The sequence below is a fragment of the Dipteris shenzhenensis genome, chromosome 28 (genome assembly GCF_047967505.1).
Source record: "Dipteris shenzhenensis isolate YYH24624 ecotype China chromosome 28, Dip_SZ_1.0, whole genome shotgun sequence".
In the NCBI taxonomy this organism is placed as follows: Eukaryota; Viridiplantae; Streptophyta; class Polypodiopsida; order Gleicheniales; family Dipteridaceae; genus Dipteris; species Dipteris shenzhenensis.
In genome coordinates, this window is record NC_141623.1 from 17795042 (window position 1) to 17809974 (window position 14933).

At 40.6% G+C, this 14933-nt stretch overlaps 1 protein-coding gene across 1 annotated transcript; it reads right to left on the minus strand.

Annotated features, from left to right (window-relative positions):
- Positions 1-298: 298 nt before the first annotated feature.
- On the minus strand, positions 299-10674 carry LOC147883267 (uncharacterized). The gene is made up of 4 exons (XM_087399450.1): positions 10212-10674; positions 10070-10130; positions 9578-9976; positions 299-541 (listed from the first exon to the last, which is right to left on the minus strand). Exons 1-4 carry the CDS (start codon positions 10640-10642, stop codon positions 299-301), a joined length of 1134 nt encoding a protein of 377 aa, XP_087255576.1. The 5' UTR covers positions 10643-10674.
- Between the last annotated feature and the right edge of the window lie 4259 nt (positions 10675-14933).

Here is a 14933-nt window from a genome sequence, read left to right on the forward strand (position 1 = left end):
ATGTAAGTTAACAAGAGTGCATTTCTTAAATGCTAAAAGGAAAAAAATGTAGAGATGATAGTAACCTTGAGAAAGGCACATTACATAAAGAATAATTTGTTTTTAACGAAATGCAAAAGATATCGATTTGTTTTTAACGAAATGCAAAAGAAATGCAAAAGTTAAACTTACGAAGTAAAAAAATGGAAACCCCTAGATCCTTCTAATCATTACGCTCATTGCCCTAAGTGGATCGCATCGCATGCCATGCTGGTCTCCTCACCGTAGCTTTTCGTAACTTTTCGTCAATTGTGGATGCCTAGCTTTTTCTCATCATGCGTATCTTTTTCGTAAAGCTTCTCCTTATCTCGTCATTCGTATCGTCTTCATCAAGCTTCTCCTCATGCATATCTTCATTCAAGCTTCTCCTTTCCTCGTCATGTAGCCCTTTTTCGTCAAGCTTCTCGACGCCTTCATTCCAATCGACGCCTCCTTTCAGAACTCGAAGACCAAGATGACTAGATGCCTTCGTTCCAATCGACTCTTTCGTTCCAATCGACGCCTCCGTTTAGAACTCGAAGACCAAGAGAAGTCAGGAATCTCTTCCTTATAAAATTCGAACGATTTGTTCTGTAAAAGTAGCGATGGGAGGTTCATTCTCCATAGGTGGTTTGGAAATTCCGTAGTGGCAATTCAAGGTTCCTTGCGAGCAAGTATTTGATCTAATTAATCGAGCAGTCTGAGTTCCAAGCGTGAAATAGAGAATTACATTCGTTCCAATCGACGCCTCCGTTCCAATCGAGCAGTCTAAGTCCGTCACGGGTATATCTCTCCTCTCTTTCTTTCAACCCTCCTGTTATCTTGTTGCCTAGATGGTGGAGGAGCTTTCCTCTCTTTCTTTCAACCCTCCTGTTGGAGGATGAAGCCAAATTGCAAGAAAGAAAGCAAAAAATCCAAAAATTAAAGAGAAGCTACCGAACTGATTGAGCTTCAATTGTCAATTGTGTTGTTTCCTTCCAGCTCCATCAATTGTAGGTTGTCGAGCCATTGGTTCTCTTCTTGCCTCAAGACTCTCCGTGCGAGCTGTGGTGAGTAAAACTCTGAGACTCTGAGACTCCTCTCCAATTTGTTTGGAATGAATAGAAAGTGGAGGGGGGAAAGGCATCAATTGAAATGAGAGAAAAGGTCTTGATTTGTCTGAAATGTAGATTTGAAAGTTGAAAGTGATAGTTTGAAACTACTAAATAATTCAAATTTTGAAATATAGGTCTTCCCGCCATTGTGCCCTTTTGAATTTTGGATATACAGAGTGGCACTTATGCCATTCTCTCCAAATTTAAATTCAAATTCAAATTCATATTGATAATTTTAATTTCAATTTGTATTTCAAATTGAAATTATGCTTTTGAAATTGTATTTCAAAACCTAAATTCTAGTTTTCAAATTTTGATTTCAAGTTAAACTTCAATCTCAATTTTGATTTTCATGATTGAATGGCAAATTTAGAGATTGAATTTCTAATTTTAAATGGAGAATAGCACCAGTGCCATTCTCCAAGACCTCATAAGAAGTCCGTGAGAGTGGCACCAGTGCTCTTCCCACCCTTGTTCCCTTTTGAATTTGGATATTTAGAGTGGCAAGTATGCCATTCTCTCCAATATTAAATTTAAATTCAAATTCAAATTATTCTGTTTGAAATTGTATTTCCAAAACGAAATTTATATTAGGACATTGCAATGGGAGAATGGCACTGGAGAATAGGAAAATGGAGAATGGCACTAGTGCCATTCTCCCAATGGAATGTCCCAATGGAATGTCCTATTTTTTGGCTTTGTAATAGGAAAATGGAGAATGGCACTAGGAATAGGAAAATGGAGAATGGCACTAGTGCCATTCTCCCATTGGAAAATGGAGAATGGCACTAGTGCCATTCTCCCAATGGAATGTCCCAATGGAATGTCCTAATTTTTTGGCTTTGTAATAGGAAAATGGAGACTGGCACTAGTGCCACTCTCCCAATGGAATGTCCTAATTCAAAATTTTGGCTTCACAAAGGTAGAAGGGCACCAATGCCATTCTCCCATTGGAATTGGTGGAGTGTCAATCTATAGGTTTAGTGCCATTCTCCATTGTAATAGGAAAATGGAGAATGGCACTAGGAATAGCCTAAATGGAGAATGGCACTAGTGCCATTCTCCCATTGGAAAATGGAGAATGGCACTAGTGCCATTCTCCCAATGGAATGTCCCAATGGAATGTCCTAATTTTTTGGCTTTGTAATAGGAAAATGGGACTGGCAGTAGTGCCATTCTCCCATTGGAAAATGGAGAATGGCAGTAGTGCCATTCTCCCAATGGAATGTCCTAATTCAAAATGTTGGTTTCACAAAGGTAGAAGGGCAACAATGCCATTCTCCCATTGGAATTAGTGGAGTGTCAATCTATATGTTTAGTTGGTCTAGATTACCACTAGCGGAGAATGGGAGTGATGCCAATCTAATGCTGGCAACTACATAATGACACTAAAATCATCAAACTCACATGTGGAATGGAATCGGACACCACTCTCCTATGATACAGTCTCTGCTCTGTAGAGTTCATATGGATTTGTGTCAATCTCTATGGAGAATGACAGTGGTGCCAATCTCATACCATGACCTGATAACATGCACAAGGAATCCTAAACTCACATGTGCATTGGCACTTTTGCCATTATCCTACTGCAGCCAATAAAATTAGTGGAATTTCAATCTATAGGTTTAGTTTGTCTAGAAAACCACTAGCGGAGAATGGCAGTGATGCCAATCTCATGCTGGCAACTACATAATGACACTCAGATCATCAAACTCACATGTGGAATGGAATAGGATATCACTCTCCTATGACCACTGTATTTGCTGTGTAGAGATCATATGGAATTGTGTCAATCTCTGTGGAGAATGCCACCAATGGAGAATGGCAGTGGTGCCAATCTCATACCATGACCTGAAAACACGCACAAGGAATCCTAAACTCACATGTGCATTTGCACTTTTGCCATTATCCTACTGCAGCCAATAAAATTAGTGGAATGTCAATCTATAGGTTCAGTTTGTCTAGACTACTACTAGCGGAGAATGGCAGTGGTGCCAATCTCATGCTTACAACTACATAATGACACTGAGATCATCAAACTCACACGTGGAATGGAATAGGACACCACTCTCCTATGATCACTGGAATGCCCCTCCTAGAATAGTAGGCTAAGCATTTGTACAAGTGGAGAATGGCAGTGGTGCCAATCTCTTATTAGGCCCTAAGAAATGGCATTGACAAGCCTAAACTCACATGTGCAGAGATCATATGGAATTGTGCCAATCTCTATGGAGAATGCCACCAGTGGAGAATGGCAGTGGTGCCAATCTCATACCATGACCTAAAAACATGCACAAGGAATCCTAAACTCACATGTGCATTCTTCTATGTAGTGGTGCCAATCTCATACCATGACCTGAAAACATGCACAAGGAATCCTAAACTCACATGTGCATTGACACTTTTGCCATTATCCTAGTACCATTGTCCGCTAGTGGTAATGTGCATTCTTCTATGTAGTGATCACTGTCTCCACTGTGTAGGGATCATATGGAATTGCGTCAATTTCTATGGAGAATGCCACCAGTGGAGAATGATAGTGGTGCCAATCTCATAACATGACCTGCAAACATGCACAAGGAATCCTAAACTCACATGTGCATTCTTCTATGTAGTGATCACTGTCTCCGTTGTGCAGAGATCATATGGAATTGTGTCAATCTCTTATTAGGCCTTCGAATGTCAATCTATAGGTTTAGTTTGTCTAGACAACCACTAGTGGAGAATGGCAATGATGCCAAACTCATGGTGGCACCTACATAATGATGCTGAGATCATCAGACTCACATGTGGATTGGAATCAAACACCACTCTCCTATGATCACTGGAATACCCCTCCTAGAATAGTAGGGTAAACATTTATACAAGTGAAGAATGGCAGTGGTGCCAATCTCTTATTAGGCCCTAAGAAATGTCATTGAGAAGCCTAAACTCACACATGCAGAGATCATATGGAATTGTGCCAATCTCTGTGGAGAATGCCACTAGTGGAGAATGGTAGTGGTGCCAATCTCATACCATGACCTGAAAACATGCACAAGGAATCCTAAACTCACATGTGCATTGGCACTTTTGCCATTATCCTACTGCCATTCTCCGCTAGTGGTAATGTGCATTCTTCTATGTAATGATCACTCTCTTTGCTGTGTAGGGATCATATGGATTTGTGTCAATCTCTATGGAGGATGCCACCAAAGGAGAATGGCAGTGGTGCCAATCTCATACCATGGCCTGAAAACATGCACAAGGAATCCTAAACTCACACGTGCATTGGCACTTTTGCCATTATCCTACTGCCATTCTCCACTAGTGGTAATGTGCATTCTTCAATGTAGTGGAATGTCAATCTATAGGTTCAGTTTGTCTAGATTACCACTAGCGGAGAATGGCAGTGATGCCAATCTCATGCTTGCAACTACACTTGTGGAATGGAATAGGACACCACTCTCCTATGATCACTGGAATACCCCTCCTAGAATAGTAGGGTAAACATTTGTACAAGTGGAGAATGGCAGTGGTGCCAATCTCTTATTAGGCCCTAAGAAATGGCATTGAGAAGCCTAAACTCACATGTGCATTCTTCTATGTAGTGATCACTGTCTCCGTTGTGCAGAGATCATATGTGGAATGGAAGGTAATAGGACACCACTCTCCTTCTATGTAGTGATCACTATCTCCGCTGTGCAGAGATCATATGGAGAATGGAAGGTAATGTGCATTCTTCTATGTAGTGATCACTGTCTCCGCTGTGCAGGGATCATATGTGGATCATCAAACTCACATGTGGAATGGAATAGGACACCACTCTCCTATGATCACTGGAATACCCCTCCTAGAATAGTAGGGTAAACATTTGTACAAGTGGAGAATGGCAGTGGTGCCAATCTCTTATTAGGCCCTAAGAAATGGCATTGAGAAGCTTAAATTCACATGTGTAGAGATCACATGGAATTGTGTCAATCTTTGTGGAGAATGCCACCAGTGGAGAATGGCAGTGGTGCCAATCTCACATGTGCATTGGCACTTTTGCCATTATCCTACTGCCATTCTCCGCTAGTGGCAATGTGCATTCTTCTATGTAGTGGAATGTCAATCTATAGGTTTAGTTTGTCTAGACAACCACTAGTGGAAAATGGCAGTGATGCCAAACTCATGGTGGCACCTACATAATGACACTGAGATCATCAGACTCACATGTGGATTGGAATCGGACACCACTCTCCTATGATGATTGGAATACCCCTGAAAACATGCACAAGAAATCCTAAACTCACATGTGCATTGGCACTTTTGCCATTATCCTACTACAGCCAATAAAATTAGTGGAATGTCAATCTATAGGTTCAGTTTGTCTAGACTACTACTAGCGGAGAATGGCAGTGGTGCCAATCTAATGCTTGCAACTACATAATGACACTGAGATCATCAAACTCACATGTGGAATGGAATAGGACACCACTCTCCTATGATCACTGGAATACCCCTCCTAGAATAGTTCAGTTTGTCTAGACTACTACTAGCGGAGAATGGCAGTGGTGCCAATCTAATGCTTGCAACTACATAATGACACTGAGATCATCAAACTCACATGTGGAATGGAATAGGACACCACTCTCCTATGATCACTGGAATACCCCTCCTAGAATAGTAGGCTAAATATTTGTACAAGTGGAGAATGGCAGTGGTTCCAATCTCTTATTAGGCCCTAAGAAATGGCATTGAGAAGCCTAAACTCACATGTGCAGAGATCATATGGAATTGTGTCAATCTCTGTGGAGAATGCCACCAGTGGAGAATGGCAGTGGTGCCAATCTCATACCATGACCTGAAAACATATAAAGGAATCCTAAAGTCACATGTGCATTCTTCAAGGTAGTGATCACTGTCTCCACTGTGTAGAGATCATATGGAATTGCATCAATCTCTGAGATCATCAAACTCACATGTAGAATGGAATAGGACACCACTCTCCTATGATCACTGGAATACCCCTCCTAGAGTAGTAGGGTAAACATTTGTACAAGTGGAGAATGGCAGTGGTGCCAATCTCTTATTAGGCCCTAAGAAATGGCATTGAGAAGCCTAAACTCACATGTGCATTCTTCTATGTAGTGATCACTATCTCCGTTGTGCAGAAACCATATGGAATTGTGTCAATCTCTGTGGAGAATGCCACCAGTGGAGAATGGCAGTGGTACCAATCTCATACCATGACATGAAAACATGCACAAGGAATCCTAAACTCGTATGTGCATTCTTCTATGCAGTGATCACTGTCTCCACTGTGTAGAGATCATATGGAATTGTGTCAATCTCTGAGATCATCATCACTCACATGTGGAATGGAATAGGACACCACTCTCCTATGATCACTGGAATACCCCTCCTAGAATAGTAGGGTAAACGTTTGTACAAGTGGAGAATGGGATTGGTGCCAATCTCTGATTAGGCCCTAAGAAATGGCATTGAGAATCCTAAACTCACATGTGCATTCTTCTATGTAGTGATCACTGTCTCCGCTATGTAGAGATCATATGGAATTGTGTCAATATCTGTGGAGAATGCCACCACTGGAGAATGGCAGTGGTGCTAATCTCATACCATGACCTGAAAACATGCACAAGGAATCCTATACTCACATGTGCATTCTTCTATGGAGTGATCACTGTCTCCGCTATGTAGAGATCATATGGAATTGTGTCAATCTCTGAGATCATCAAACTCACATGTGGATTGGAATCGGACACCACTCTCCTATGATCACTGGAATACCCCTCCTAGAATAGTAGGGTAAACATTTGTACAAGTGGAGAATGGCATTGGTGCCAATCTCTTATTAGGCCCTAAGAAATGGCATTGAGAAGCCTAAACTCACATGTGCATTCTTCTATAAAGTGATCACTGTCTCCGCTGCATAGAGATCATATGGAATTGTGTCAATATCTGTGGAGAATGCCACCAGTGGAGAATGGTAGTGGTGCTAATCTCATACCATGACCTGAAAACATGCACAAGGAATCCTATACTCACATGTGCATTCTTCTATGGAGTGATCACTCTCTCCGCTGTGTAGAGATCTAGAATTGTGTCAATCTCTGAGATCATCAAACTCACATGTGGATTGGAATCAGACACCACTCTCCTATGATCACTGGAATACCCCTCCTAGAGAAGTAGGGTAAACATTTGTACAAGTGGAGAATGGTAGTGGTGCCAATCTCTTATTAGGCCCTAAGAAATGGCAGTGAGAAGCCTAAACTCACATGTGCATTCTTCTATGTAGTGATCACTGTCTCCATTGTGCAGAGATCATATGGAATTGTGTCAATCTCTTATTAGGCCTTGGAATGTCAATTTATAGGTTTAGTTTGTCTAGACAACCACTAGTGGAGAATGGCAGTGAAGCCAAACTCATGGTGGCACCTACATAATGATACTGAGATCATCAGACTCACATGTGGATTGCCAATCTAAGCCATGCCTAAAATTCCCAACTAGTACCTACTCGGAGTCAGTCCATACGCTCACATACAGTTTCACATCATTACATTACCTGAAACCTTATGTTCATCAGTTCAGTGAGCAGACTTCAGAGTACAGAGGCATTGCAAATTGATTCAGTGGGCAGATAGCATTTGATTTCACACACACATGCCACCATTGTAAAGCCTATTCGGCTATCTCATGGCATCGTGCACATCATTTTCAGCCTTGTAAAGCCTCTTGTCTATTCCTGACATCATTGCCACAAGCCTTGTAATACAGATCAGATTTTATATACTGCAGTTCTATCTTCACCAATGGTACAGAGATTTCACTTGGCATCTTCAGTGTATTTGCAATTGATTCATACAGAGATCTTCGTGACACGTTTGAGTAGATTTCTTGCACCATGTCAACTAGCAACCTCAATCTGGAGGCATCTGCTAAGTTAGACAACTCCAATTATGGTACATGGAAATACTGAATGGAGACGTTCTTGTGCTTCAGGACAAATGGGAGTATGTCGATGGGTCTACACCTAGACCATTGGCCGATCCAGCTACCAGTAGCTCTACTCCATTTGTTGTCATAGCACTAGCAATGGGATCTACATTGGGATCTACATCTACACAAACAGTTTCCACACCAGTAGCAGATCTTGCCATTGCCTGAGCTCAAGCAGAATGGGATAAGAAAGACAAGTATGCCTATCACCTAATCAAGCCAAATGTGCAAGATGTCATGCTAGGACAACTCAACACAGTCAAGACATCAAAAGAAGCATGGGATATGTTCGTAGCTCTCTACGAGTCCAAGAACACATCCAAGATTCTCACCTTGAGAAACCAGATCAACCAGAGTTTTCGCAACAGCAGTGAAACCGGTCATGCTTATGTACTCCGCATTAAAGACTACAAGAATCAACTTGCAGCAACAGGAGAGACTATGAACCCCACAGAAATGGTTCAAGTCATTCTAAATGGACTAGGAGAGGCAAATTTAAACACTGGAAGAACTTCAGCTAGTCCTACTTGGTGAAGAACTCAGGGGTGCGTACATATTATGAGCGGAAACCCTTGAGCGGATTATCCGAGCAACACTCAATGGAGTTATACTTGAATGAATGTTTTTTTATGGAATATCTTTTTTTAAAAACCTCAATCGACAGCGCTCATATTAACTGCATGCATGTACCAAGGTACAAAGAGCCAAAGACATATACCCTTGGTTTGAATGCTCTCATGATGCAGTTGTGTGTATTATATTTGCACATTCATTGTATTTTCTATAAGCCTCAACATGCCAACAAAATTAGGACTAGTGGCATTGTTCACTTTTAAGTAGATATGCTTATTAATACCTCCCCTCAAGCTTGTGAGATTGCCAACAATTATTTGTTTTTAGTCTTTCGAAACTCAATAGAGGGACGGATATATATTTTAACAATCAAAGATGTAATCTATGAATTCACCTAAAAATTCAAACCTAAAAATTACAACTTGCCATACATTTCCAAAACAACTATGACATGTTCATATTATTAGGTCAAAGAACATTAAAATCACATGATTCAGAAGCCATAATCTATCAATCCATAAGAAGTTAAGGTTTGCATAAGAAGGTAATGGCTATCCATCCATAAGAAACCAGGTCTACATGAGATGATAATGAAAACATGAGAAATTAAGTTTTGCATCAAATAAAAAGCCAGGACATGCTCTCTAGACCTCATCAGCCAAGTCATCTATGTAGTCTAGACGTCCATGATGCCTCTCCACCAACTCATAATCGAATGTGCTATCTCCTGCCATTTGGGTAGCCACATCTTCTGCATAGCAAGGCAGAACACTAAGCTCAATTAGTCAGTATCTAACCATGCTTAAATTATATACATAGATCAAATAAATTACTCACTAATCAAGAGGTGCATCAAAGTCATAGTCTGTCTCCTCATCATCTATCATGAGGACTGCTTGATTCACACTTGAAGGCCCTGCCTCTGTGAAGTTGTCTCTAAGCATGCCTTCTAAGTATCCTGTGCAAATCTCTTTGTCATTGTCCACTGCCATGCATGGACGTCCTGAGTGAATTGCTGCTTTCATCCCAGGTGCTGTACCTGCACCAAGCTCAAGCACAGAGCCTCCAATCGGACACAACAACTCCATGAACATCAACATCATGGAGCTACTCTTCTCCAACCCACCATGCCACTGTCCACCCTTTCCCTCTTTTATGCACCGTACACTTGAAGGCAAGTAATGAGTGATGAAATAATTGTCCATGCACACCTTAAGGGATTGGGAAACTTTATTTGCCCTATCAAGATAGTGATGTGCCTTCTTGCCAATCCTAGAGAACAATAGGATTTGAAAGGCAGTAATCTACATGAAACATAGATTGAAAAAGTTAATGGAGAATACTAAAATACGAACAAACAAGAACATGACAATCATGTAAATAGCCAAATGACATACCTTGACACCAAAGCCAACATTATCCGCAACATCAATGCAATCTCCCGTCTCCACGATCCATCTACATGTACTAACTATAAGATACCAATAGCTGAATGCAATTCACATAAACAGACATTATCAACTGTGATATATTGCTCACCTAGAAGAAACCTCTAGTCTCATTTGTCTTGCCAAACGCTCAACGAATGAAGTGGATACAGGTGAACACATCACCAATGTCCATCCATAATCATCCATCACAGATGAAGCAATAGCAAGTGAGCATGAGATATGCTCCTCATTTAGAATGTTCCATCCAGGGATTCCACCCTTGATTCCACTCACTATAGATCCTGTAGGAAGGTCAATCAAGCAAAAATCCACACTCCATGCAGCATTTTTTCCATTGCGTGACTTCTTCATGCCACCAAGTTCATGGTAAAAATTTCTTATGATTTGAAAAGCCCCATCGTACTTGTATTGCTTAACTTCTTTTCCAAGTGATACATAATCATACTCCCAAACTTTGTAGTTTTCTTGTGAGATACGAGTTGCAAATGATGAGAAAGTGGACAAAGGAACATAAACCATATCCGTATTACACACTTTCTTACTAAGAAGAGACTCCTCCTTTCGTGGATCATCGTCTACAATAACAAAGAACCCTAAATTAAATTTGTAGGAAGCTTCTAATCACTTTGAAACATGAAAGAAAGAGTTATAAGAAAATAGACCTGTGTTAGAAGTGCCCGTTGGTTTAGGTCTTCCACCACGTTTGTTATTTGGAGTCACATGACTTGCCTTTTGCTTTTCTACTATTGCTTTTTGCTCCTCTTCAAGCCTCTTCTTTTGTGCCTCATCCATGTTGCCCGACGAACCCGAGTTTGACTTGCACTCACCTTTTAAATGGCGATCATAAGTTTCCTTCTCTTCCTCGATACATGTTCCAGCCTTCATCTCGATCCACCAAGGGCAGTGCTTTCTTTCCCACTCCGTAAGCAATATATGACCATCCTTATGCTTATTCTCTCTAAAAATATGAGAGGTGTACATGCAATAAGTAGCAGGTGCAAGCATAGTCCAAGCCTTGCAAATGGATGGTACCACCTTAAGACTCTTATTTGCAGCCAGATAATGGAGATACCTAAATGATTTTTAGGATAATATAAGAGAATGCAAGGTATTACAAAGATATCTTTCCATTGAAAACGAAAGCCAAAACGCACCTGTAAACCAATCATCTGCTGGCATTTGTAAGATCAACTTACTTGGATGGAACAACAGCAACTGTCATCAATGAAGCTAAAGGCTCAAACAAAAAAGGCCTGTGTCTCACTATAATGCCATCAAAGTATTCCAGAATAGAAGGACTATCTGGAAGTGTAGCTGCACCCTCAATGCTTGATGATTTCATCACTTGGTCAAGCAATCGCCCAGCATCTGCCAACACATGGTCCATCCATACTTCTTTTGCAAGCCAAGGTATGAAACCATGGTCAGTCATAGGCATCCCATAACTCTCCTTTAGATTGTCATCTGCACCAAGAAGAGAAAGAATAGATAGTTGCTTTGCCTTGGAACAGGTTGCAATTGATACTTGGTAAAGCTTCTCCAAAGTGATCTTCATTGATGTATCCTCAAATGGTAAATTCCAAAGGATATTAAACCACTCCTTGCCATGGGAAGGATTGACTATTGAAAGCATCTGCCAAATAGTAAAGTTTTAGAAGAGACTTTGATACACACAACAAACCATATATTAAGGTTTTCAAAGTACAAACTAAAAATTTGCAAGTTGTAACTATAGATTTATAATTTTCAAATCATATATTGTGGTTTATGAGTTGTAAAATTAGAATTTGAAAACTATAAATTCAAATTTGCAAACTATAAATTCAAATATCTGAGATATAAAACGTAGAATTTTGTGGACTACAAATTCAAATTTGTGATCTATAAATACAAAATTTGGTAAATTGAAAACTTACCCGTGTAATTTTTCTTCGATATGTTGCTCCCACAGTCTTCTTAATCTCATGAATCTTGGACTCTCTCTCATCCTTTGGCATGGAAGAATGCAATTTCTTGCATTGAGCCTCAAAATCTGATTTCCATTTCCCCTTTCAACATAAACAGATAATCTCATCATAATGTTATTGGAACACAAAGCAAAATATATAAACTAAAGAACTAATACTTACAACAAATACCATCCTCCCAAGAATAGTTTGGGTGAGGGGATACCACACCCTTCGTCCACTTCCAACCTCTTTCTGTCTTGCCAACTCAATAGCTTTTTTCTCCTCCTCACTAAAATCCTGAGTAAAATATTGAGCATCATAGGATACGAGTGTGCTTGTGTGGTACAAATAATCCTTGAGATTAGTAACAACAATTGCATCTTCATTAAGCCTGCAACCATTGACTTAAATGGATCAAAATTGGTTTCATTTACAAGCACTTACCATCTCAAGGATTATTCAAATAATCCAACCCTCTTGCGCAATATAGTAAACATAAACAACAAAGCTTACAAGTTAAATCTTTGTAGAGCAGCAACAAGCTTAAGCTCATCCTTTGCTTCCGGTTCAATAATTTGAGCTTGCACTCTAATGTGTCTAGACTTGATATTTGTGTAAAGCTCTTCTATGCTTTCCATCCAAGATGCCGTACGATGATTTCCTTCCCACACGAAGAACATTTTGTTTGATAGAAAGCTCCATGGTGTGCCAATTATCTATGATTCAAACTCATCATTAACTAAGCTCCAATTCTTGTCCCAACGTTCTCTTGTGACATCATCAACATCCTTGGAAGACCCATCAGGCATTTTGATAGATAGAATAAAAGATCCTTTGGTCGGAATGTATCCCTCTGTTTCAAATGCTCTTTTCAAAATGGTCAAATCATTCCTAATTTGATGCACAACTGGGTTTATGAGACAACGACACAAGGGAATTCGAGGAGGTGGAATTTCTTTAGTTACTGTAAGAAGCTCTAAAATATCTGCACCTGAAGGTCTCTCAACACACTCTCGAATGATATCCTCCACATCATCTTTAACTCCTACTTTGTTGGATGGATCATCTATAGTTTTATCCTTGTTGTCCCCAGGATCCTCAATATCATTTTCAATGTCAACTTGCTCAAGCTCCTTCAGTTCATTCTTGACCTTTGACTCTTGCTTCTTCCTTTTACCACCTTTTCTTGTGATAGGACTAGACACATCACGTTTCTTTCTCTACACGTTCGAAGAACTCAATTACAAGATTTGCAAAAATGCAAAGGTGAAATGCAACTAGAAAAAGAAAAAGAAACCAAACTTACTGGAGGCATTTGTTGCACAACTTTCAATAAGCTCACCTACACAAGAAGAAAAACAAATAAATGACATAGTGAAACCATCTTTGAAATGATTAAATGAAAAATGACAGAGTGTAACCATCTTTCAAATGATTAAATAAAAATGCCATTCATAGTTTTGCCAAAGGAAACTTCTTTTAAATGATTGAAAAAAATGGAGTTCCTCAATACATTATTCTGATAACAAAATGCAAGTTAAGAATAAACATTTCGTGTTATGAGTGAGGCTCCCTTCAACTATAACTAGCACTGTGTGAAGAAGACAAGATCATACTTTCGCTGGCGAAACCATAGCCAAGAATAATCGAGAAGTATTTGAATAACGTGGGGAGCATAAATTACCAAGTACTCCATCTACAACATTCGACATTCTCTCCAAAGTATTTGAACCTTATCAAGGTTTTGCCTCCTAACACCCCCTTCAAACCAGGATTTGTGGAGACTGCAGCAGGGATGGCAAAGAAGCAGAGGTGACACTCAGCTTTTTTGATTCAAAATTTCCGACTTGGAGACCGAAATCGAGAAGCAAACTGCAATTTTACTGCAAAGCTTTGAAGACTTACGCCTGCTCCAAAATTTTGCCTCGAAGAAGATGGGGGGAAGCTCCCAGCAGTTCTCGAGCGGCAAAATCCTTGCGAGATGTTCAAGGAGGGGAAGAAATGGCGGAGATGTTCCAAGAGGGAAAGGGATGGCGGCAGAGGGTCGAGACGGAGGCGGATATAAAGGCGGAGATAAAGGTCGAGACGGAGGCGTTTGGAGGTGGAGATAAAGGTCGAGGAGGCGGAGATAAAGTTTTGGAGGCGGAGATAAAGCTTTGGAGATAAGGTCGAGGAGATAAAGGTTTGACGCAGGCGGAGATAAAGATTTGGAGATAAAGGCGAGGAGATAAAGGAGATAAAGGTCGAGGAGATAAAGGTGGAGGAGATAAAGGTTTCCGAAACTAGTGAAGACTAGTTTCGCCAGCGAAACTAGTCTTCACTAGTTTCGCCAGCGAAACTTGGGAAGAGGGGTAACTCGTAAAAGCCGAATGGCCTTGATTTGAAGTCGATCTTTCTCGAAATCAGGGGAAAGGTGCTCTAGATAGTTGGGCAGATAATTCTCCTCTACGAATAAGACTAACTGATGCCAACCTGTAGACGTGCCGGGCTGTCATCCCCGATCAATATATGTAATGATGATCGAGATGGCCTGAGATTACGGAAAAACTCTTGCAAGGGAGTGTCAGCAGGCCGAGGGAATGACTGCCGAACGGACTTTACGGCGAGAACTTTGGCCCGCCAAACACCTGCGAAAAGGCTCAATTGCAGTCATAGTGCATGATTGAGGCAATCGGAGGCACGAGAGAAGAATCGTGAAGAGAAGGAGGAGCACCTGCGTGGGGAAAACGAAGGCGAAGATGGCAGCTGCGGAAAGCCGCTAGCGCACGCGGGCGCACCCCCCCCCTAAAGTTTTCCATAGGTAAATACAACATGCTCGACCATGGACTGATTCTAGGTGCTTATCCCTATTGCTTTGGCTC